The 25036-nt window shown below is 37.5% G+C and overlaps 1 protein-coding gene across 1 annotated transcript in view; it reads left to right on the top strand.

The window, feature by feature from the left end:
* The window catches only part of LOC106090429 (uncharacterized), a 90095-nt gene extending 69504 nt beyond the window's left edge, over positions 1-20591 (top strand). Inside the window, exons 3-10 of the mRNA XM_059360992.1 lie at positions 2051-4342; positions 4401-4584; positions 10104-10521; positions 10666-10942; positions 11013-11207; positions 11267-11438; positions 17542-17775; positions 19990-20591. Coding sequence (XP_059216975.1) covers positions 2136-4342; positions 4401-4584; positions 10104-10521; positions 10666-10942; positions 11013-11207; positions 11267-11438; positions 17542-17775; positions 19990-20283 — 3981 coding nt within the window. The 5' untranslated portion in view covers positions 2051-2135 and the 3' untranslated portion in view covers positions 20284-20591. The remainder of the gene's footprint in view (positions 1-2050; positions 4343-4400; positions 4585-10103; positions 10522-10665; positions 10943-11012; positions 11208-11266; positions 11439-17541; positions 17776-19989) is intronic.
* Positions 20592-25036: the final 4445 nt, after the last annotated feature.

Below are 25036 nucleotides of genomic sequence, written 5' to 3'. Positions count from 1 at the left end.
GAAGTCTTTTTGTGCCGTCCCACATTCCCCTCAATGGGATATCGATGGGCTCAAAAGAAGCAAATTGTGGTGTCTTAACCATTTTGCAATCCACGTGAAATAATTTTATTTTAAACAAAGTAGGCTTGATTTCTTCACTCGAAATTTTTTTAAATGTTTATGTAAAACTGAAAAGTACTCCCTCGGTCCAAAAGGCACATTTTTAGTACCATTTCAAAATTTGTATTTTCCATCTCTGATTGAAGTGCTTTCTTTGACAACGCTCTCCTGGTTTTTTCGGTCGACTGCCGGTATCTATGACGACTAATGCAATCTGTAATGAGCAAAATAGAGGTGAGCACGTGAGTCGTGGGTTTAAACGTGATCGTGTGTGACCGTGGTTGAGCGTGATCGTGCGGGAGCATGAGTGAGTGAAATCATGCTCCCAACACTAATACTGACTTCATTCGCGCTGAAAATGCCTGTTAAATTATTATGAAATCGTACGGATCTTTACCACAACACAAACAAAATTCAAACAACAACAACGCACAAAAAAGACATCATCTTTGAAATAGAGTTGATTGGTCCTCAGTTCGTGAGCATTTAATTACATTGGCAATAAATTTGAAACGCAATTTGTATTGGCGCAGCGACATGTCGCTACGATTTTGCTTTAGAACTCAGTATCACTTCAACCGAATGTGTTCGCATTTTCTTCGTCAACATTTTATTTAAAATGCGTTTGGTTCGGGAGAAAAGTCTAAATCAGTTTTAAGCTAAAAGTTTAAAAATATAACGAAAAACGAAATATGTTGCATGCTGAGAGCAATAAATAACTGGTTATGCAGGGCTAATACATTTTATGCATTAATTTTCGTACGTTCAAATGTATTAACCGTGACTGGTGGGTTCTCGTGAGTTTCTCATGAGTCGTGATTTTCTCGGGTTTCGTGAGTATTTCGTGAGTGTCTTGTCGCGCGTATGTAAAATGTTCGTCTCGTGAGCGTGTGTGAAGGTGAGTCGACATAAAAGAGTCGTGTGTGAGTAAATTTTTTTTCTCGTTGGCGTGAGTGGAAAATAACTCACACGCACATCTCTAGATCCAAACATATGCGTCCGCATTTGCCATGCTTGCAATTTGCATTACGTTTGGCCACCGCTTGTAGCAAACATCAGAGAGTTCTTTAAATGTTTTTGGGGAAAAGTGCGTGGTTGCACAGAAAACAGTCATTTCATTTATTTATGTGAACGTGTGTGAGCATTTCTGTGTTTAATATTGCGGGTTGTAGTTTTTCCTTACTGTTGTTTATTTTGATTTGTTGCAAATCGCGACCAAGTGTGCATTTGATGAGCAATGAGCTGCATATTTTTTATACAGACAGAAAAATTGAATTCATTCTTCACAGTATAACTTTAATATGAAACGTAGGAGAGTAGCGTTCCCCCAGTTTCTTCACCCAATTATTTTCCAGGTTGTGGTTTTTGTGTTAGAAAAAAGATTCAGCGATTCATGACTTCTACATGTAACATGAAGGGTTCAAAGAATTGCCCTCAGAACGTCAAATCCTTTTGACCCAGTACATTTACCCTATCTTTCCCACCCTCCCCAAGATTGACTTTTGTACAGTGTATTATCCCTAACAAAAAAAGAAGGTTGTATCTTTGGAAAAAAGCCTTTTATTTGATATTTCTTGTGGCGTATGAGTGTCAGAATCATTCATAATAAATTAAGCATACGACCTTAGGACAATGGCATTGCAAAACATGGAAATACACAGATTCGGCTTAATGCTATTGTTGTTGTTTTATTCACAAACTAAACTTGAACATTTCACATTCCCGTCGATGCTTTTGGCCAAACATTTCTGCGTGTATTTTTCGGAAAACTTTTTTCTGTCATCTTCTAAGATGACATTTCTTCGTCTTTTTGTGATTTTTGTACATTTTCAAAATTTTGCAATTGCAACTATTAGTTTGCATACAGAAACTTTGCTCTATGCATTTTCAATTGTATTTTTAGTCATAGAAAACTATTTTTAAATTTCGCACATTTTTGTTCTCATTCCAGATGCAACGGATGAAAACAGTGTTCTGAAGTGACCCCAGAAGTCGCCACAGAAGAGCCAAAGCCATCCTAATCAGCGTCACACAACATGTCCGCGATACTCTTCAGTCAAGACGAGCGTGATTGTAACTTGGATCACTTAAAAGTTCTGGGCGTTGCCAATTCTAGTGGGGATCTGAACCGTTTCCACCATGAAGGCCTGGTAGCGGATTCCTCAACGAAATTAGAGAATTCCTGCTCCACAGCCATCTATGAAGATATTCTGGGCAGTAAAATGAATGGCCTACAAATTCATGGCATAGAGGTTGACATGGACAATGAGGACGGCGATGTGTCCCTCTTAAATCACAACAATCCCCAGCACAACTACTGCGATGGCAGTGACAGCGGTGTTGAAATTGCCAGCAATGTTAATGTCACTCTACAGAGGGCTCTAAGCAGCCAAAGCGGCGGCTATGCCAGCAGCCAGGGTGGCCTAGATGATCCGACGCCTGGTGTCAATTTGTCTTGCAACTCGAGTATGATCAGTTGCAGCTCGGACGTTTGCGATGTGAAATCGGGCAATAGTGTCATGGTGGCCACCACGGCGACGACGACAGCGATGAATGGCTGCCGTTCCTCCTTAAATAGTTATGAGTGTTGCAGCGAGAATGGCAGTGAGAGTAGTTCGGTGGCCGGTCCCACCAGCATGACTGTGCGTCGCGTGCCAAATCACAATAATGTTAAGAAAAAGGTGGCCATGTTTGAACCCTCCATGCATGAGAGTCTGGCCACGAAGAGCAATGGAAAATCCTCTGCTAAGGATACATCGGCAAAGAGTCCGACTAATGGGACAACCGCTCCCCAACCGTCTACAAAATCACGTTTAAGTGGTCTGAAGAGGGCAGTCTCTTTGCCCAGGCCCAGTCAAGGCAGCCATCACCAGCAAGTTAGAGAACGCCTGAACGAGAAGATGCACGCCAACCCCAAAGCCTCAAACAGCTGCTTAACACCCTTCCGCCAACCTAGCATACAATCTCGTACTCCAACGCCAGCTTCGCAGAGGCCTCAGAAGCCCGACACATTACCCAGCCAATTGAGTCGCACCACCTCTATGAGCATGCAGCGGCTGATACAGCGTACCCCCTCTTTAAGTCGGGCTCGTACCCCCAGCACGCCCGACGATGGCCGTTGGCCTGGTGTGGGCTCCACACGAGCTAATCAAAGTCGTAGAGGCCTCTCGGTTACACCAGATCTGGGCTCTTTAAAAATGCGTTCCAGCATGATGGCCAGTATGGAAATTAAGTCGAGTGCCTCCAGTCCCTATGGCACAATGCCAAGACGACGCAAGCAGAAAAGTGTTGAAGACTTGACAGGTCGCAATTCGAGAAGCAGTTCAATAAGCCGCGAATCCCGTATGACCTCCTCAGTTATAATGACCTCACGCAAGAGCCTTTCCACCACATACGCCATGAACTCGCAAAGCAGTACTCCCACCCAAAGCAAATCAGTTGCCGCTTCCATGTCCCTGACTAAGCAGTCATCATCGAACGCCTCTTCGAGCACCAGAAACAAAGTTCAGCCACCCGCGGTATGCAAAACCAGGATCTACCACGAAACTGGCTCCCAGACTGCCTTAACGAGTGCTGATTTGGTAAAGGCCTTTGCCGGGGTTGCGCCCGCACCGCGACCCGTGGACAGTGTGGAGCAAAAGGATGAAGAGAGCCAAACCGATATTAGAGATCAGGAATTGGAACGCCTTAGGGATGAGGTACGTCACCTGGCTCAACGCGAACAGGAGCTAATGGCCAAACTTAAGCGGGAACGTGATGAGAAACTGGGCATGCAAAGAGAGTTACACCTGAATACGGAGAGGGTTATGGGACTACTGAATCTGGCACGAGTGGCAGGCAATGGAAAAATTCTAGACATCAGCACTCCCACCTCCGACGAAGGAGAGAGCAACCAAGACAGCTTACTCATGCTGGAATCCCAAATCCAGCTGAGTGGACATGAGCTGCTGGAGCGCCAGCAAGAAGTTGGTCATCTACGAAAATTGTGTAGATCGCTGCAAGCCGAAATGGAAAGGTCCATAATGCAACAAGCATGCTTGCTGCAAGAAAAAACAGCCCTGGAGCAGGAGTCAAATGAACTGCAAGATTTCTTGCAGCACGAGAAGGCTGCAATGTGTGATGCATTGAAGGATCTGGAAAATGAATACCAGCAATGTCAACAACAGATGGCCAATAAAGATGAGGAGATCAAAGTGTTGCGTGATGAGTGTCGTCATTTAGTGCGTCTCAACGAACAGAGAAGGTCAGTGTTCATTTGAGTAGCATTCACAGATAGTTCATAATGTCCTTTCTTCTTGTAGGCAAGAGAACCGCATGTTACAGACCAAATATACCGCCATGGAGTCCAAATCAAAGGAATTGACCATGCAGCAGAATGCCTCGGTATCTGGCGCCACTGCAGCCTTGTCCGGTCTGCATGCTCGCCTGGATAACCTAGTTGAGCAGTTGGTATTTTCCTATAATATCTCCGAGCAGGATTTGGAGGTATGTAGATATATGAAATTGCTTAGGTTTTTTTTTTTATAAAAGTGCCAACCAAAATTTCTCCCAAGCTCAGCAAGTTTTTGAGGCATATTAAAATATCCGTTTTTCGTTTGAAAAGTTATCTGTCTATTTATTCATTTAATGGAAGAAACGGCGAGGTGACCAACTCTGAGGGCCTGCCAAGAGGCGCCCGGTAATAAATGATAAGTCACCCCTAGATCATCTTTCCTTTGATCATCTTCGATTTTTTGTCTTGTCGAAATGATATGGACAAGAGGATTCTAACTGTTTATATTTTTGAGCCTTAAAATATTACTTCAAAGGGTTATTACGCCCGTAATCGCCGGAAGAAAAATCACTTTATAAATCGTTTTTACAGCCACTAAGGTACTGTCATGGTATGGGGAGTCATTACCTATTTAGGTGCTGTTGATTTTTATTTCTGACATAAAGGGGCGCCAGAGAGGAACTTTTTCAAACTCAAAAACATGTTTTGGAGACTTGCGGTGGATATTTCAGCATAAACAATTAAGAGCGTGCTAAGTTCGGCCGGGCTGAATCTTATGTACCCTCCACCATGGATCGCATTTGTCGAGTTCTTTGCGCAGTATCTCTTTTTAGGCAAACAAAAAATAATGAATAAGAACGGAGTAGAAGGAAGAGTTATATCAAGCTAATTTTTAGCCAATCCGGATGAGAATTGCGACCTCTAGCGGCTCAATAAGTTAAGATCCAAGATCGGTTTATAGCCACCTATACCAGGTTATGGGCCGATTTGGAACATACTTCGCACAAATGTTGGAAGTGATACCAAAACACCACGTGCAAAATTTCAGACAAATCTGATGAGAATTGCGCCCTCTAGAGGCTCAAGAAGTCAAGATCCAGGAACGGTTTATATGACAACTACACCAGATTATGAACCGATTTGAACCATATTTAGCACAGTTGTTGGAAGTGATATCAAAACTACGTGCAAAATGTCATTCAAATTGGACGAGAATTGCGCCCTCTAGAGGCTCAAGAAGTCAAGAACCAAGGTCGGTTTATATGGCAGCTATATCAAAACATGGACCGATTTGGCCCATTTACAATCCCAACCTACCTACCCCGATAAGAAGTATTTGAGCAAAATTTCAAGCGCCTAGATTCACTCCTTCGAAAGTTGGCGTGCTTTCGACAGACAGAGGGAGAGACGGACGGACATGGCTATTTCGACTTAAAATGTCACGACGATCAAGAATATATGTACTTTATGGGGTCTTAAACTCATATTTCGAGTTGTTACAAACAGAACGACAAAATTTGTTCACCCCCATCCTATGGTGGAGGGTATAAAGTGCTTCTTTTCATAGGGCTTTACTAGTCAAATCAAGGATTTAACACCGAAACGTTGAGGTCCTAAAGTGACCACAATTTTCTCCGAATTTAAATATTATATAATGATTATGGGGATTGTTGGCACTAACATTTTTCAAGTCGCGAAAATAGTCTTCTTTAATAAGAAAATAACTCTTTGAGAGGAAAATAATCCTGGTTCAGCATAAAAGCCGATTTTCTAAGGAAGTTACAAGATTTTACATCAAACAAGATAAGACAATGGATCCTTAAACAGGATAAAAAGTATTACTTATGGAATATGTTGAAAAAACTTCGTTCTCAATACTATAATAATATTTGGCTGTAACTTTCATGTCTGTACTTATTTAAATTAGGATGTTTTATTCAAATGACCGAAATATTTTTCTTGAATTTATTACTTTGTTTTGTTTTTGTTGTATTATCCTTACATATATAAAGAATAAATTCAAGACCGATATTTGGAAGATCAGACCGCTTGGCAGCTATATCCAAATATGGTCTGATCTAACCTTGCAGGTACCGAGGGTCTTTTACAAATCATTGAATTAATTTTGACTTAGAATATGCATTCGTTGAAAAATATACACCAGGTGAAAGAAAATTATGTTAAGTTTCATGTCAGAAACTATTGAATGATGTTTACATAAAACCCCGTTTACTCTGCTCTTTAAATCCGGATTTAATAGCTCGATCATCTGTTTTGCCTTGATACAATCAGCTGACGAGAGCCGACTAAATGAGCAGTGTAAACGGGGTTTAAAAATTTTTAGCAATCAAAAGATTGTTGAAAGGCTTGCAAATTTCGCTAATTGTTGCGAATAGACATTACGTCTATTACGCAAGTTTCGAATTGATGGTTCGCTAAAGGGAAGAAATTGCACAAATCGTCTTCTTCTTATAAAGGGTGATTTTTTTGAGGTTAGGATTTTCATGCATTAGTATTTGACAGATCACGTGGGATTTCAGACATGGTGTCAAAGAGAAAGATGCTCAGTATGCTTTGACATTTCATCATGAATAGACTTACTAACGAGCAACGCTTGCAAATCATTGAATTTTATTACCAAAATCAGTGTTCGGTTCGAAATGTGTTCAAATTTTGACAAATTTTGTTCAGCGATGAGGCTCATTTCTGGTTGAATGGCTACGTAAATAAGCAAAATTGCCGCATTTGGAGTGAAGAGCAACCAGAAGCCGTTCAAGAACTGCCCATGCATCCCGAAAAATGCACTGTTTGGTGTGGTTTGTACGCTGGTGGAATCATTGGACCGTATTTTTTCAAAGATGCTGTTGGACGCAACGTTACGGTGAATGAACACATTTCGAACCGAACACTGATTTTGGTAATAAAATTCAATGATTTGCAAGCGTTGCTCGTTAGTAAGTCTATTCATGATGAAATGTCAAAGCATACTGAGCATCTTTCTCTTTGACACCATGTCTGAAATCCCACGTGATCTGTCAAATACTAATGCATGAAAATCCTAACCTCAAAAAAATCACCCTTTATATAAAATTCAATTTGCGTTTGTTTGTTTGTTCCGTATAGACTCAAAAACGGTTGAACCGATTTCCTTGAAACTTTCACAGATTGTTTAGGTTGGTCTGGAAGGAAACATAGGCTATAGAATTTTTTGATATCGGGAAGGGGGCGGACCCTCCCCCGTACCCCAAAAGTACTATCCAAAAATAAAAGTGGACCGATCGGGACAATATGGGATTCAAATGAAAGATATTCAAGATAGTGTACGAATTTCATAATAAAAGTTGGGTCCAAGTGCCTGGGGACCGCCTCGGTCCCAAAACCCCTTAAAATAGGTTTATTTGACGATCATGACAATATGGGACTGAAATGAAAGGTATTCAGGAGTAGATTACGAATACGGTCAGGAAGTAGGAATAGGCTTTATAATTTGTTGATATCGGAAGGGAGCGGACCCTCCAGCGTTACCTTAAAAACACCACCCAAAATCAAAAGTGGACCGATAAGGACAATATGGGTATCAAATGAAAAGTATGAGGGAGTAGATAACGAATCTGGCATAGAAATTCATGTCTAAGTATAGGGGGTCAACCCACCCCCCCAAAAACGCCCAAAATGGGCACATTAGCCAATCACGGATATACGGGACTCGGTTTGTTTGTTCCATATAGACTGAAAAACGGCAGAACCGATTTTCTCGAAATTTTCGCATATTGTGCAGGTTGGTCTGGAAGAAAACATAGTCTATATAATTTTTCAAGAGCGGAAGGGGGACGGACCCTCCCCCTTATGCCAAAAACACAACCCAAAATCAAAAATAGACCGATCGGGACAATATAGGTATCAAATGGAAGGTATTGGAGAGTAGAAAACGAACATGCTATTAAATTTTGAGTCTAAGTACCCATTAGGCCACCCCAACCCCAAAACTCCTCTAAACAGATATATTCGAAGTTCATTTCAATATGGGGCTCAAATGAAAGGTATTCGGGAGTAGATTTCGAATCTGGCATACAAAATCAGATCGAAGTATAGGTGGTCACGCCACCCCTCAAAGACACCATTAGACCCATTATGACTATATGAGACATGGCTGAACCAATTTTCTTAAAATTTTCATAGATTGTGTACGTTTGTCTGGTAGGAAACATAGGCTATACCCTTTACCCCAAAAAAGCCAGAAGACATATGCGTATGTTTAAGTAAAAGTGTAACACCCTTTGCAATGAAATTGCCCATAAAAATTTTCTAACTGTTCTGAAAAATTACGTAATAATTTCCATTTCTTTTATTTCTTCTCAGTGTGCTTCTGTTAAGAATATTTCAAATCAAATTTTTCGTTTTCCTCCCAATACATTTTTAAGCCCCTCTCTTGTGAAGTTTATTTAGTGTAGCATAACTTGTAGCATACTTTAAGGGATAATTTATTTTCCTTTTTTTCTATAGTCTACGAGGATATGTAGTAGTGTTCTGGAACTCCAATTTAACATATTTTTTCTGAGGTTCATTTATTTTCAATACCTTTAAATATTTGAAATAATCTATGAAAAAAAATAAAATTTTGCACATACGATCAAAATAATTTATGCTACGCAAACTCTCAATGAAAGTATGTTTTTATTTGAATTATTCGTTTAATGTTTAGAAGATAAAAAAAACGTAAAATATTTTAAGAGCAAAACCTTCAATATTTACATGCAATTATTCATTTATCAATTTGTATTTCCTATCATATTTTTCCAGCAGTGTGGTTCTGTTGAGAATCTTTCAATTCAAATTTTTCGTTTTCCTCCCAATACATTTTAAAGCCTCTTGTGAAGCTTATTCAGCGTAGCATAATTTGTAGCATACTTTTAGGGATAATTTATTTTCCTTTTCTTCTATCTTCTCAAAGGGTATGTAGTAGTCCTCTGGAACTCCAATTTATAAGCGCTGAACTTAACAACGTATTTTTTCTGAGGTCTATTTATTTTCAATACCTTTAAATATTTAAACATGAAACAATCTATGAAAAGGATACAATTTTGCACATATGATCAAAACAATTAAAGCTATGAAAACTCTCAATGAAAATTTGTTGTTATTTGATTTATTCGTTTGATGTTTAGAGGAAAAAAGAAACAATGTAAAATATTTAAAGAGAACATTTTTCAATATTTACATGCAATTATTCATTTATCAATTTGTATTTCCTATCATATTTTTCCAGCAGCAAAGCAGTAGTGAAGATGATCAAGTTTTACACTGACAATGTACCTTACGTTTAAGTAGGGTGGGTGGCATTTTTCAAAATGTTTCTTTAAAACCAAAGCGCAGTTCTCTTCTAAGCTTGAAATTAGAACCGAATTGGAGCTCTATAATTAATGAGACTAAGAAAATCAAAAAGAAAAAAATCAATTATTAAAGATATGATCAAATCAATTTGCATGCCATTCATTGGGAACCAAAATCGAAGAAAGTAGTAGCATAATATGTTCTTGTATTAAAATTATAACTATATTTAGACTACCCTTCAATACACAAAATTGGTCTGTTTTTGTTAAAAATAAATACGTACCTATATAAAAAAAAAACAACAACAAAATCTAGGCATATAACTTTTGGCTTATTATTAACTCTGAATTAGTTGGCATTAAAAGAGATCGCTAATCTGTACTTCTTCGCTCTGTTTTAGGATATTGGCTTCCAAGCCGATGCCCAAGCAAACATTAATGCTAGCGGTGAAACATCTTTGGATTGCGAATCCACATCATTGAAACTGACGCTCAATGGTCATGATGTAATGCCTCATCCACAATCTCTACAATTTAACCCAGCTTCCAATTCACAATTCCAATTGAATTCGGCCAGTGATGGTTCCTTGTCGCCCCAAAGGAATCAATCGTTCATTGCAGCTGTTATCAGTGCCATACGCAACGCCACCACGCATTCGGGCAAACGTTTGTTGGTGCGACACAACAAACGTCACAGTGCGGGATCACATCACAATTTGAATGGTCATAACAATAATACCCAACAACAGCATCATCAACCAGTGCAGCAACAATCACATCACCATCAACAACACGCACATAGTGAACAACATAATGGAGGTAAGTCGAAAAATTCTTCGGATTTAAAAATCCGTGTAAGGGTTTTTATCGTTTCTTAAAAGCAGACAGTGAAATTTGAATGCACTTCCCTTGGTTATTGGATTCTCAATGTGTTTACTCTCTTTCGCATTATTTCTTTTGCAGATGATTCTGATTCTACAGAAATGTTGGATTCCGAAACCGAACCCTGTCTCATGATGGACAATGTCTTGGAGGATGTTAACATGCCCGATTCACACTCTCATAATATGGTTTCCTCATGCACTGGTATGATCTCACAGATCGATATACCTTCGGAATTGATGAACGTCAGCACCGGAGATGATTCTCTGCACAATCTGTCCCAAGCCATTGTCAACCGCCAGAATGTGGAGTCACAAGTCGGTGCCCTGAATAGCAACAAAATGAATTTGCCAATCAAGTGAGTAGCCCTTCAGGGTTTCAAAGGGCCTGAGAGAAATGTGACAAGTCAATTTGTTCTTCCCTTGCAGTGATAGCAGTTGCAATGATGAGCTCAGTTGTCATGATTCCGTTGCCGAAATGCCTTCTCTGGTCGAATATTCAGCCACTCAGGCTGTAGTAGATCAGGTCATCGAAGTGGATACGCTAATTACAAAGTTATTGAAGGTCTTGCGTCTCATACAATTGGACAATGACAATTGCATACAACAACTGATTGTTGACAAGTAGGCTATTTGCTATTTCTCTTTTCAAATTCGCAAACTAAGCTTTGCTTCTTCTACAGAAACAAACTGCAACAGAATAAGGAGGACATGTTGGAGAAGATCAAGGATCTGCAGGATGTCAATGTTAAGCTGCAGGATGAACTCATGGATGCCACCCAGGAATTAATGCTGAAGAACAATGACTTGTCCAATACCAAAGCCGAGATTCAACGACATCGCAATGAAATCGATGTGAGATTTTAACAAAATGCAATGTTTCTCCTAGAAATGCTTGTTTGTATTTTTGTTTTTTTTTATTCCTTTCATACCTACGCCACAAAGCACAACCAAGAGCATTGACATAACATTGATTTTTTTTCTGTTTAGGCTAAAAGTAGTAGAAAATAGTGAACATATTGTAACGATTGATTGTTGCGAGAATTCCTTTCCTCGCCCTTAAAGTACATTCATTGCACCACCCACCCTCCTCGGGGGGTGGTGGTGATTTTGTTATTTATGATATTTTTTATTTTGTAATTAAAGAGGAGACTTTATTTTTAGCAACTTCTTGTAATTTTCTTTTTTGCTATAAATTCCTTTCGTTTTCCTACTCCATATACCGGTAGTCCTTAAGATATAGTATCTCTGTCGTTGGTCTCAACTCACTAAGCGCATCATTTTCATTGTCTTCACATTATGAACTGTTAGATTTACATTTTCAAAATAATTGCAAAATGCAACGACGATACTCATCATTTCCTTTAGCCATGTAAGCTATTATGATTTCTTTTACTTTTTTCGTCTCTATAGAATTTATACTGCTCTTATCATTTGTACAATACTTATAATTGTTTACTACGGATATTTATGCACATACATATTTTTTGCCAACTTTTTAAATAAAACGTTTTAATTTCATAAAAAAAACTTTCTTTATTATTTTTTATGTTTGCATTATAATTTTGTACGAAGTAGGTTTGAAGCATTATTGCAAGATTATAACTATCTTGCGCTATATTCTGAGGTTATTGGCGTATACTGTTTCCGGGCTCATAAATGTTTATTTTCCACGAATACTTTATTCGGACCAAATGGGAACTACTCTCATCCAATTTGCATTTGTATAAAGCTCCAGAATCGAAATTCATCTGTCCTTTCCTCTCTTTCATTAGTATCATGTTATGAAAATGCTGACATAAATTCCTTGCGGTGGAAAATTTCTTTGGTTGTATTAAACAAATCTTTGGTTCTCTTAAACAAACCTTTGGTTCTCTTAAACAAACCTTATATAGTAAAAAATTATGTTGCATGTTTCAAGGGGTGAAAGGAAAGTAAAACCTAAACAAAGCATCTTCTTGATGTGAGGTGACCACCGCACAGTGTTACCAAATCGAAAAAATCTTGGAAATAATTTAAGACCTTTTGAACGGATAGCGATATGGACACAAAACTAAACATAGTCAATGTTGCAGTGTTTTCCAACAATTTAAAAGGCGTTAAGTTTGGCCGGGCCGAACTTAGGATACCCACTAGCTCGGGTATATATGCAAACCACCTTTCGTCAAAATCCGGTGAAAAATGCATACCTTATGCCCCACAGCAGCTATATCGAAATATTTTCCGATTTGAACCAAATACTAATAAGTGCAAGTCATTGTTCAATTGTGTATAACAAAATATTGGTGTTTTTAGTAGCCATATCTAAAAATAAACCGATCTGAACCATATACGATACGGACGTCGAAAAGCCAAACATAAGTAACTGTGTCAAATTTCAGTGAAATCGGATTATAAATGTGCCTTTTATGGGGTCAAGACTTTAAATCGAGATATCGGTCTATATAGCAGCTATATCTAAATCTGGACCGATTCGGCCCAAATTGACGAAGAATGTCGAAGGGCCTAACACAACTCACTGTCCGAAATTTCGGCGAAATCGGACAATAATTGCGCCTTTTATGGGCCCAAGACCTTAAATCAGGAGATCGGTCTATATGTAGCTATATTCAAATCTAGACCGATATGAGCCAAATTGAAGACAAATGTTGAAGTGTCCAACACAAGTTACAGTCTCAAATTTCGGCGACATGGGACAATAAATGCGGCTTTTATGGGCCCAAGACCTTAAATCGAGAGATCGGTCTATATGACAGCTATATCCAAATCTGGACCGATCTGTGCCATATTGCAGAAGGATTTCGAAGGGCCTAACACAACTCACAGTTCCAAATTTCAGCACAATTGGTTTTTATAGGCCTAAGACCCTAAATCGGCGGATCGGTCTATATGGGGGCTATATCAAGATATAGTCCGATGTAGCCCATCTTCGAACATACGGACGGACGGACGGATATGGCTACATCGTCTTAGATTTTTACTCTGATCAAGAATATATATGTTTTGCAAACGGAATGACAAAATGAACATACCCCCATCCTTCGGTAGTGGGTATAAAAAATTAATCAAATTTATATTGACAAAATTTATAACGGATATGTGAAAGAAAGGTATCAACTTGAGTTTTATGTCGTTTTGTGTATGTTAAGTTTTTCACAACTTAGTTTATTTGTATGTTTTGTAATGTCATCTCGCCAGTATGATTGAACTTCAAGAAAGTTTTTAGTTATGTTCCCCTTCGAAGTCTTTATTGACGAAGACCACCAATGTCAATGGTGGTCTTACGATGCAACATGCAAAATTTTAGCTGCAACTTTTTGCAACCTTGGAAGTTTCGACCAAAATACTAGAGAGACCTTCAGTTTCGGATTTTTTTATACAAATACTAGGTTGGGGCGATTAGTATGGAAAAAACTCTTAATAGGCCCTTCGCGTTTCTGATTTTTGAGATTGTACTGAGTAAAACACTCCACAAGACCATATGTCTACAGTGAAAATCAAGCCTCCAGATTTCGATTTCTCTGAGTTTTGTCACGTTTTTTTTTTTGATATTATGGCTTATTACAGCCAAACATTGAGATTTTCGATCCAAGAACTCTCTAGTACATCGCAAAAGCATTGAAACGCTTCTTCCGGCAGTTTTGGCCTTGTGAATGTGCAAATTTTTCATGAAAATATTGATATATTACTATGAACAACTGAAAATGGTCTCGGCAGATCGGTCTATATGGCATATTCGGTTTGGACTTCGGTAGGCTCAATACAACTCACCGTTCCAAATTTCAGCGAAATCGGGTAATAAATGCGGCAACTATGGGCTTTAGATTGCAAATCGGCAGATCGGTCTATATGACAGCTATATCGAAATATAGTCCTATGGACCATATTCGGTTTGGACTTCGGTAGGCTTAGTACAACTCACCGTTCCAAATTTCAGCGAAATCGGGTAATAAATGTTGGCTAAAAATCGTCAGTTCGGTCTATGTGGCAGCTATAACGAAAGAATCTCCATATTCGGTTCGGACATCGGTAGGCATAGTACAACTCACCGTTCCAAATTATGTATTTTTGGCCACTCTTTTAATACAAGTCCGACCACAGTCCAATGTTGGGCATAGGCATTTTGGCATAGTGCATTTAAATGTTTCGCTTTCTTTTATATAAGAAGATACGATGGCGGAAATTGATGTCTTACGATAAAATATCGCAATTTGTTTTAATAAAACTATAGAAAAATCCACTCCAAAAGTCACACCCACTCTATTTGTATACCCTACACCAATTTCTGATTCGATTTAGCCATGTTCGTCTGTGAGTCCATGTATCCTTGTAATCAAAGTGAAGGTCGTATTTGTTGTCCAATCATCACGAAATTTTGCACATATCTCTTTTTTGGCCCAAGGACGAACGCTATTGATTTAGGTAATAATCGGTTCAGATTAAGATATAGCTCTCGAATATATATGTATCCCCCGATTTGCACTTAAATGGCCGTAGTAGCTACAATGCACAAAATTTGGCATAGATTGTTTCCTTGCTGATCTTAACATATCTGCATGATTTCTATAAAATCGGTTCAGATTCAGATATAGCTCCCATATATATGTATCGCCCGATTTGCACTTAAATGGCCGTAGTAGCTACAATTTTCCCCCGATCTGCACAAAATGTGGCACGAAATGTTCTGTAACTGATCATAATATATCTGGAAGATTTCATCAAAATCGGTTCGGATATAGCTCCCATATATATGTATCGCACGATTTGCACTTAAATGACCGTAGTAACTAAACTTTTCCACCAATCTGCATAAAATTTGGCACGAATTGTTTTTTTGCTGATCCTAACATATTTGCAAAATATTATCAAAATCGCTTCAGATTTAGATATAGCTACCATGTATATGTATCGCCCGATTTGCACTTAAATGGCCGTAGTAACAACAATTTTCAACCGACCTGCACAAAATTTGGCATGGATTGTTTTCGTGCTGATCTTAACATGTCTGCACAATTCCATCAAAACCGGTTCTTATTTGGATATAGCTCCCATATATATGTATCGCCCGATTTGCACTTAAATGGCATTAGTAGCCACAATTTTCCCCCGATCTGCACAAAATTTGGTACAGATTGTTTTGCTGATCTGTATACATCTACAAGGTTTCATTAAAATCTGGTCAGATTTAGATATAGCTCCCATATATATGTATCGCCCGATGAACGTAGTATCTCTAATTTTTAACCGATCTGCACCAAACTTGGCACGGATTGTTGTGCTACTGAACTTAACATATCTGCGAGATTTTACCAAAATCGGTTCAGATTTGGATAAAGCTCCCATATATATGTATCGCCCGACTTACACTTATAAGGCTGTAATAAATACAATTTGTAACCGATCTACACAAAATTTGGCACGGATTGTTTTTATCGACGAGATTTCATCAAAATTGGCTCAAATTTGGATGTTGCACCCATATATATTTATCGCCGGATTTGCACTTATATGGCCATAGTAACAAACATTTTCAAACGATCTGTTTAAAAGTCGGTTCAGATTTAGATATAGTCCTCATATAAATGTATATTTTAAAATTGCCCGAATTTATAATTGTAGGTGTAGAGTATTATATAGTCGGCTTCGCCCGACTTCTGCCTTTCCTTACTGGTTTTTCCATTAATTTGATCATAAAATTAATTATATTTTATTTATTCTTATAATAAAATTAAATGTCAAAATACTTATTCGAAATAAAGTATGAATAAAAATAGAAATGACTACTTTTAGTCATATTAGCAAATTTTAATTTTATTTTAAATTAGTTTTTCAAATTGTTTATGCCAATGACTGTATTTGATAGTTCTCAATTACATTTAAAATTTCATAGGATTTGTGTTTCCTCTGTTGCTATATACATGACTTTTTTTTAATGTTTGGTGTTTGATCCTTTATTATCTTGTTGTATTTCTGTACAAATAGCTAACATTACTAAAAAACTTTATAACGCAATAAATGTTTGTACGAAACAAAACAATTCATCTCGTACAGTCAAGTAGCTAAACCCAGCCGCCTTACTAACTCATCATTGTTGTATTGTGTGTTCAATCAAATTCAATAATTGAATAAAAATCATCAATAAAATAACCCCTCTTCTTAATATCCATATCCATCAACATCATCATCTCGTCATCATCATCATCACCATCATCATTAACAATACAATCACCATGAAATCGGAACACGAATGTGAATCTCTAATCGACGAAACGCTAATGCAATGCATACATTGCCATACCCATGTCTCTAAAACCAAATACCTTCACTAATTCATCTTCATTGGACAAACAAATCAATTGGTCGTTTAATCTATAAAACAACCCACCACACATCTAAAAACCCATGACTTATCTATCAACACCAAATTCGCATCATCACCAATATCATATTAAAATACAAATTTATCATTTTGCCGTTATGTTTACAATTCTTTGCATTGTATTGCAATGCATGCACCACTACACACTCATGACCCATTACTCATTAATTGTATGTTTTTTTAACTCTCCTTATATTACACTCTCACCACTCTCAACGCCTACCAACAACATCACCATCTTCACTAAAATTGTATTGAAAATAACACACACCAACACCCATACCATGAACCGCTAATCAAAACAAAAATAGACCAAAAAATCACTATTTTCATTAAATAAATAATGAGAAATCCACCACGTTTAATAAAAAAAAAATAAAATCAACTCATTTACCCAACCAAGCTAATCCATTGTTAATAACATCAACTAACCATAATCGTAACCATTTGAAATACATATGCCTGTAGTTAAACTACAACACTCTCTTGAAGTTTATACCCCAAAACAAAAATGAAAACGAGTTTAAAATGAACACAAAACTAAATACTAAACTTAATCAACCCTTCAAATACGCACAGCGTTTAACCGAGGACATCTGTAATCTGAGCACACTGTGCATCAACTACCGGAAGTTATCGCCCTGCACGGAAATGCCGCCGTTTCCGGCTTTAAATCTGAACTTGAACAGCGAGGTTGTCGACAATCACGATGACATAAGTGGCATTTTGAACTTGTTAAAGATGTGGCAGTCCGATGGCCAATTAAAGGATACCCGCGTGCAACAGTACATGAAGGGAATTCTACAAATAAATGTAAGTGCTAATATTTATGAGCCATTGGTGAACAATGTTCACTGGTATTATTAAAATTTTTGTAAAAAACTTGATTTCATAGGTATTGATAGCGAATTAACGCCGATTTTTTGTGAAAACAATAACAAAGCGATTACCCATACCATACGGTATTGTCTTCACAAAAAGCGGGATTATTTCGCATCACCTTCCAAATGGTTCTACGTTTTTATCATTATACCCTACACCACTACTGTGGTACAGAGTATTAAAACTTTGTGCATTTGTTTGTAACACCCCGAAGGAAGAGAGAAAGACCCATTGATAAGTATACCGATCGACTCAGAATCACTCGATTTAGCTATGTCCGTCTGTCTGTCTGTCCGTCCGTCTGTCTATGTTAATTTGTGTACAAAGTACAGGACGCAGTTTTCATCCGATCGTCTTAAAATTTGGTACAAGCATGTTTTTCGGCCTAAAGACGAAGCCTATTGAAATTGGAAAAAATCGGTTCCGATTTGGATATAGCTCCCATATATATGTTCGTCCGATTTTCAGAAATAAAGCAATATAATTGTCATTCTTTAACCTCTTTGCGGAGAAGTTTTAGCATGGCAAAGTATCTCACAATGCTGCCAGGAGCCATTGGGAGACATCGCTGAAAATGTTTCTGATGTTCAGGATTCGAAACAAGGCGTTCAGCTTCATAGGCAGACATGCTAACCTCGGCACTAGGGTGGTCTCCATATAGAGGTATCTCCTGATGTAAGTTCTTAATACCATAAAAGATGTATAGACCTTTCAATGATAATGGTCCTTCTATTAATGGCGGAGTCCGAACGGCATGCCGCAGTACGGCACCTCTTTGCGGAGAAGTTTTAACATGGCGAAGTATCTCACAAATGCGACCAGGAGCCATTAGGAGCCATCGCTGAACAATTGTTCTGATGTTCAGGATTTTAACCCAGTTGTTCAGCTTCATAGGCGGACATGCTAACCTCTGCACTATGGTAGTCTCCATATAGAGGCATCTCCTGATGTAAGGTCTTTAAGACAAAAAAATGTATAGACCATACATTGAATTGTATAAGACCCTAACCTTACCTTCCTTGATGAACATGGTTCAGATCGAACCATATTTAGTTATATCTACCTTATAGACCGGTATCCCTAATAAAGGTGTATATTTGGAATCCGATTTCGTGTCAATTTGCTACAGTGTGTAGTATTCTAAACTGCGTATTTATTTCTTGTCGAATTTGGTCTCGATCGGAACAGAATTTCACATAGATCGATCTACCCCATAAACTTCTTGTTTTTTTTAAGGCTCCTTTTTCATCGGATTTCAACAAAGAAATATACGAGCATATTGATCTATTACTTGGTTTGACGTTATCTTACGCCATTCGTTTCTTCGTTTTATGTGGAGAAGTAGAATAGACATTTTTGGAGCAGGACATAGGGTTCCATTAACAGGCCGTTGTTGTCCGATATCCCTGATATGACGGGTGAAAGTTTACATAGAACTTCTAACTACCAAAACCATTTCTTGAATTTTTTGCTTAAAAAAAGTGTTTCGATGAAGCCCCAATACGGAAATTTTACATTTTGACTTTTTAAAACCAATTAAAGCCACTTTAACATACCAAATGCAAATTTTGCCCATGAACATTCCACTAAGGAACAGGGACAAACTTCTCACATATCAATGAGTGCAGTCCGATTCAAGTTAAAGCTCAATGATAATGGGCCTACATTTTAAAGCCGAGTCCGAATGGCGTGCCGCAGTGCGACACCTCTTTGCAGAGAAGTTTTACATGGCATGGTACGTCACAAATGTTGCCAGCATTAGCAGGGGAAAACCACCGCTGAAAATTTTTCTTTGATGGTCTCGCCAGGATTCGAACCGTCAGCGTCAGTGTTCAGCATCATAGGCGGACATTCTAACCTCAGGTGTTCAGCGTTATAGGCGGACATTCTAACCTCTGCCCTAACGTGGCCTCCGACTTTAACAAACCATTATCTTGAATTGTCTTCTTTACGACATAGAAGGCGCATTTGTCATTTGATTTTGATAACATTAAGTAAGCCGAAACCACAGTTTTAAATATTGAAGACAGTTTTGTGATGCAAAAATTTGCTAACAAACTTAGATACTTTGAATTTTCCCAATTCTACAATTTCTGCACACCATTGTATATTGTTATTGTCATTGTTTTTATAATTTATCCATAGGCCACAATGAGTAATCACTATGACAACCACCCCAGTAATGACAGCCTTAATGAACGCGTGCGCATCTATGCCAACCAATTGGAGAATGTTTCCAAGGTATTGGATTCCAGTCCGCGCCAATTAATTAGTGATAATCCCGAGCTACAGCAACTGCGCAAGGATCTCGAAGCAGTTAAAATCAATGCTAATTGGACGCAGCTTTTGCCTGAATTCGATTCACAACAGCAGCCAGAGCGTCAGCTGCAGCAGCAACAACAAACCTCACAACAGCGTGAAGACATAAATGCCAATTAAAATTTAAACATTGAAATTATTTTACAAAATCAAATAACAAAAAAACGTCCAATGAATTTATTAGGAAAGCCAGAAGCGATAAGACCCCTCCCCCTCCCTCCAACTCCTTCTTCAAAGAAACTCTACAAAATTGACAGTATTTTTAGCTTTTCAAATTCCCCAATCCCCCTCCCCAAGTATCCCAATCCAAAATTATATGTGGACCCTCCTTGCCCTAATGAGGGGACCCTAGATATATGTAAATATTACAGAATATTTTATTGATATTAGCTAAGTATGATGGAATAAAGAAATATACTACCAATTAACGGAAAATATTGACAACTAACTAACAACTACTAACATACTTTACAAATTGCAGCATTACAGCTAATTTATGTTAAACTTAAAAAAAAACAACTAGCAACAAATGTTTGAAAGATACTTTGCCAAAAATTAGGAGTTTCACAGTTTAGGCACAAAACAAACAATTATTCAGAGCACATAATTTTAATAAAAGAAAAAAACAAAAGGACTTGGGAGTTGCATTTGTGGAAACGTAACAATGCTTTGAATTAAGAACGAAAAACATTTCACAATAAGAATATTCTTCTCATACCCTACACCAACACTGTGGTACAGGGTATTATAGATTTGTGCATTTGTTTGCAACGCTAAGAGGGAGAAGAGCTGGTCCCATTGATAAGTATGCCGGTCGACTCAGAATCACTTTCTGATTCCTTTTAGCCATGTCCGTCTGTCCGTCTGTGAGTCCATGTATTCTTGTAATCAAAGTGCAGGTCGTATTTGTTGTCCGATTGTCACGAAATTTTGCACATGCCACTTTTTTGGCCCAAGGACAAACGGTATTGATTTTGAAAAAATCGGTTCAGATTTCGATATAGCTTCCATATATATCTTTCATCCGATATGGCTTTTTAAGGCTGTAGAAGCCACAATTTTCGTCCGATCTTTACGTTGGGTATTTTATATGCAAAATTTCATAAAAATTGGTTTAGATTTAGATATAGCTTCCACATATATTATTCATCCGATATGGCCTTTTAAGGCTTTAGAGTCCACAATTGCATGAGACGTTTAAATTGACGTTCCAATACGTGCGCAAAATTTCATTTAAATCGGTCCTAGCTTAGATATAGCTTCAATGTGTATATTTCATCCGATATGGACTTTCAAGGCAGTTAAATCCACACTTTTGGTCACATCTCTACAATAAAGGGCTGGAGATGTTCTATTTCATGTCCCAGTATGTGTCATTAAAATTGGCACAGGTTTCGATATAACTCCCATATAATCTTTCACCCGATATGGACTTTTAAAGATGTTGAAATCCAAATCTTTTGTTCTATGGTAGGAAAATCTTACAAGGTTCTAAATTGCTATTCCAATAGGTATCCAAATTAAAGTCTGACTAGATTTCGAGATAAGTTCTACATATAAAAAGTACAACATACACTAGATGGTGTAGGTTATTATATAGTCGGCACGGCCCGACTTTTGCCTTTCCTTACTGGTTTTAAAATCATGTTATAAAATCCCTTCCCTTTTAGAGCCCTTTAGTAACAGTTGGTAACTGGCCGTCAGTTCAGGATCTTGAATTGGAATCTGACACTAGACCTATTGACTCCTCACATTATTATTCTATCACAATGATCTAAAACCTTTGACTAAATCTGATTTCTCAATGTCAGTTAAGTTTAAGCGAACTCAATAAATGCTGAAGAGAAATACCAAAGTTTAAAAGAAACCATCAACTGGGCCTATTCGTTTGCCACATGAAGAAGAGAAGCAGCCATTGTAGAGTAGACCTATCTACTTGATTTTTGTCATATTACCACTGATCAATTTACATGTAATGTGATGCCAATACTTCTTGCATGTGGAAAAAATTCAAAGGCTTTTGGCCATCATTTAAAAAAAGTCTATTTGGAAAACTATTTTTTTAAAATTTTGTTCAATTCGAAAGCTTCGTTTTTCAACCAACGTCATGCGTACACCATATCCTGATATGTTACTCCCAAGTCTAACTAACGTAGACAAGTCTTTAATGCGAAATACTTTGTTTTTGAATATACATACATAGATATTATGCCTATAATGAGAGCATCTACACACACACACACACTACAGAACATCCATCATTAATCATAAAACTAATCATACTGATATAGAAATCATTGCTTGCTGGTATATAGAATAAGTTCAAAACAAAATTATTTTAGTAATTTAAAGAATTTGTAATAATCGTTCTCCATACATTGATCCAAAATGTTTGAATAGATTCACAAATAATGAGCTATTTATGCGAGCATAAAACTTTGTTCTAGCCGTTTGATAGGCCTTTAGAAAGAGCTGTTATATGCGTACCGTTTGCGACCTAGAACCAATTTAATATATAAATATATGCCTCGGTTACAGATCTGTATTGAACCTCTATCCAAATATGGACTAAATTGTACAATATCCGCCACATTTTCAGAGTCGTAGGTGATAACATGACATAATTACCAGGTAGTGTACCGTAAACAGCAGAGTACAATTTTTTCTCGCAAAGTGCCTTATCTGTCAAAGAGTTTTGGTTGTTTGTGTGTATTATAGTTAAGAACCACACACACACACACAAGCAACGAAAAGTGGCGCGAACTAGTTACACACACAAAATCAGAATTACACTAATCATTGATTTTGACAGATAGTGCACTCAATACTTTTGTTGTTGGGCAACTGCCTCTACCTGTAAATGAAAATACCTTGGGTTATAATATGTACCAGCGAAGCAAAAATTTCCCAACAAAAATAATTCGAAATTTCTTCATCGGTATTTTTTTTGTGTTTGTTTGTTACGGTAGTTTGTATTGTAGTTTAATCAAAGGAAAATAGTGGCTCAACTTTCATTGAAAATTTACCAAAATTAACAGCTAATATTAAACAATAAAAGACTTAAAATTAAATTTGAAAACAAAATTATAGTTATCTATGTAGAATATTCTTTTGTTTTCACTTTCATTTATTTGGAGAAAAAAAGTAATAGCGTTGTGATTCGGAATTAAAAATATATATGAATTAACCAAGATATAAACAAATTAATCACACCGTTAAACTCTGAAAATATATGAATTCAATTACAACCAACTCCAAGATACTCAAATTATAAATTAGAAGAACAAATGAAAATGGGTGGGTCAGTCAGTCTCTCACCCAACTTACACTACTCAAACAATTCATAATAAAAAGAAATTGGCAAACAAACCTACTTATAGATATATTGTGTTGGCAAGTAATAAAAGCTCTTTTAGCCATTTTCAAAATTTGCGTGAAATATTTGTTTTCGCGGAATGAGAAAAATAAAACAAAAAACCAAAACTATTTAGAAAGTACCATACCATATAGTTAAAACCTAACAAATTTTGTTGTTTAAATAAAATTGTATTTTTATGATTGAATCAAATATGTCTTTCATTTGGAGTTATCTCAATATACAGATTTCATTATTGATTAAGTGATTTTTTTTAATGGATTAAGTTTTTCAAGGCGGCAATGCCTGCTGATAATTTGAACACGATTGTCATCTGTGATAATGAAAGTATTTAGTATACTCTTCAATTTTGTCATATAGAAAATTACAAACAACCAACAACTGCAAATCCTTGAATTGAACTCTTGCTACCGATTACCTTGAAATTTTAACAGATTGTTTAGGTTGGTCTGGAAGTAAACACAGGCGATATAATTTTTTGATATCGGAAGGGGGGCGGACCCTCCCCCTTACCCCAAAGTACTATCCAAAAATAAAAGTCGACAGATTGGCACAATATGGGACTCAAATGAATGTCATTCAGGAGTAGAGTACGAATTTCATATTAAAAATTGGGTCCAAGTACCTGGGGTGGGGGGCCGCCCCAACCCCAAAGCCCCCTAAAATAGGGTTTATGGACGATCATGACAATATGGGACTCAAATGAAAGGTATTACGAATTGGACAGGAAGGAGAAATAGGCTTTATAATTTGTTGATTTCTGAAGGGGGCCGACCCTCCTTTACCCAAAAACACCACCCAAAATCAAAAGTAGACCGATTGGGACAATTTGGGTACCAAATGAAAGGTAGTGGAAAATAGAAAAGAATATGGTATTCAAATTTGGATGTAAGTACCCATCGAGCCGCCCAACCCCAAAATTCCCCCAAACAGACATATTAGACGTTCATGTCAATATGGGCCTTGAATGAAAGGTATTCGGGAATAGATTACGAATCTGGCATACAAAATCAGTTTGAAGGGGGTCACCCTACCTCCCAAAAATGCCTTAAATGGGCATATGACCCATCATGACTATATGGGACTCGGTTTTTTTTGTTTGTTCCGTAGAATCAAAAACGGCTGAACCGATTTTCTTAAAATTTTCACAGATTGTGTTAGTTTGTATGGAAGGAAATATAGGCTATACAATTTTTAGATATCGGATGGGGGCGGTCCCTCCCCCCTTACCTCAAAAACGCCAACCAAAACCAAAAGTGCTCAGATGGGCACAATATGGTTATCAAATCAAAGGTATTGGAGACTAGAAAACGAATATCGTATTAAAATTTTGGTCCAAGTACCCAGCGGGCCGCCCCAACCCCAAAACTCCCCTAAACGATATATTCGACAATATGGGACTCAAATGAAAAGTATTCGGAATTAGATTACAATTATGGTATACAAAATTAGGTCCAAGTAATGGGAGGTCGCCCCACCCCCAGATACCCCAAAATG

This window comes from Stomoxys calcitrans, chromosome 1 (assembly GCF_963082655.1).
Source record: "Stomoxys calcitrans chromosome 1, idStoCalc2.1, whole genome shotgun sequence".
NCBI lineage: Eukaryota > Metazoa > Arthropoda > Insecta > Diptera > Muscidae > Stomoxys > Stomoxys calcitrans.
This window is presented reverse-complemented; position numbering and strand designations above follow the sequence as displayed.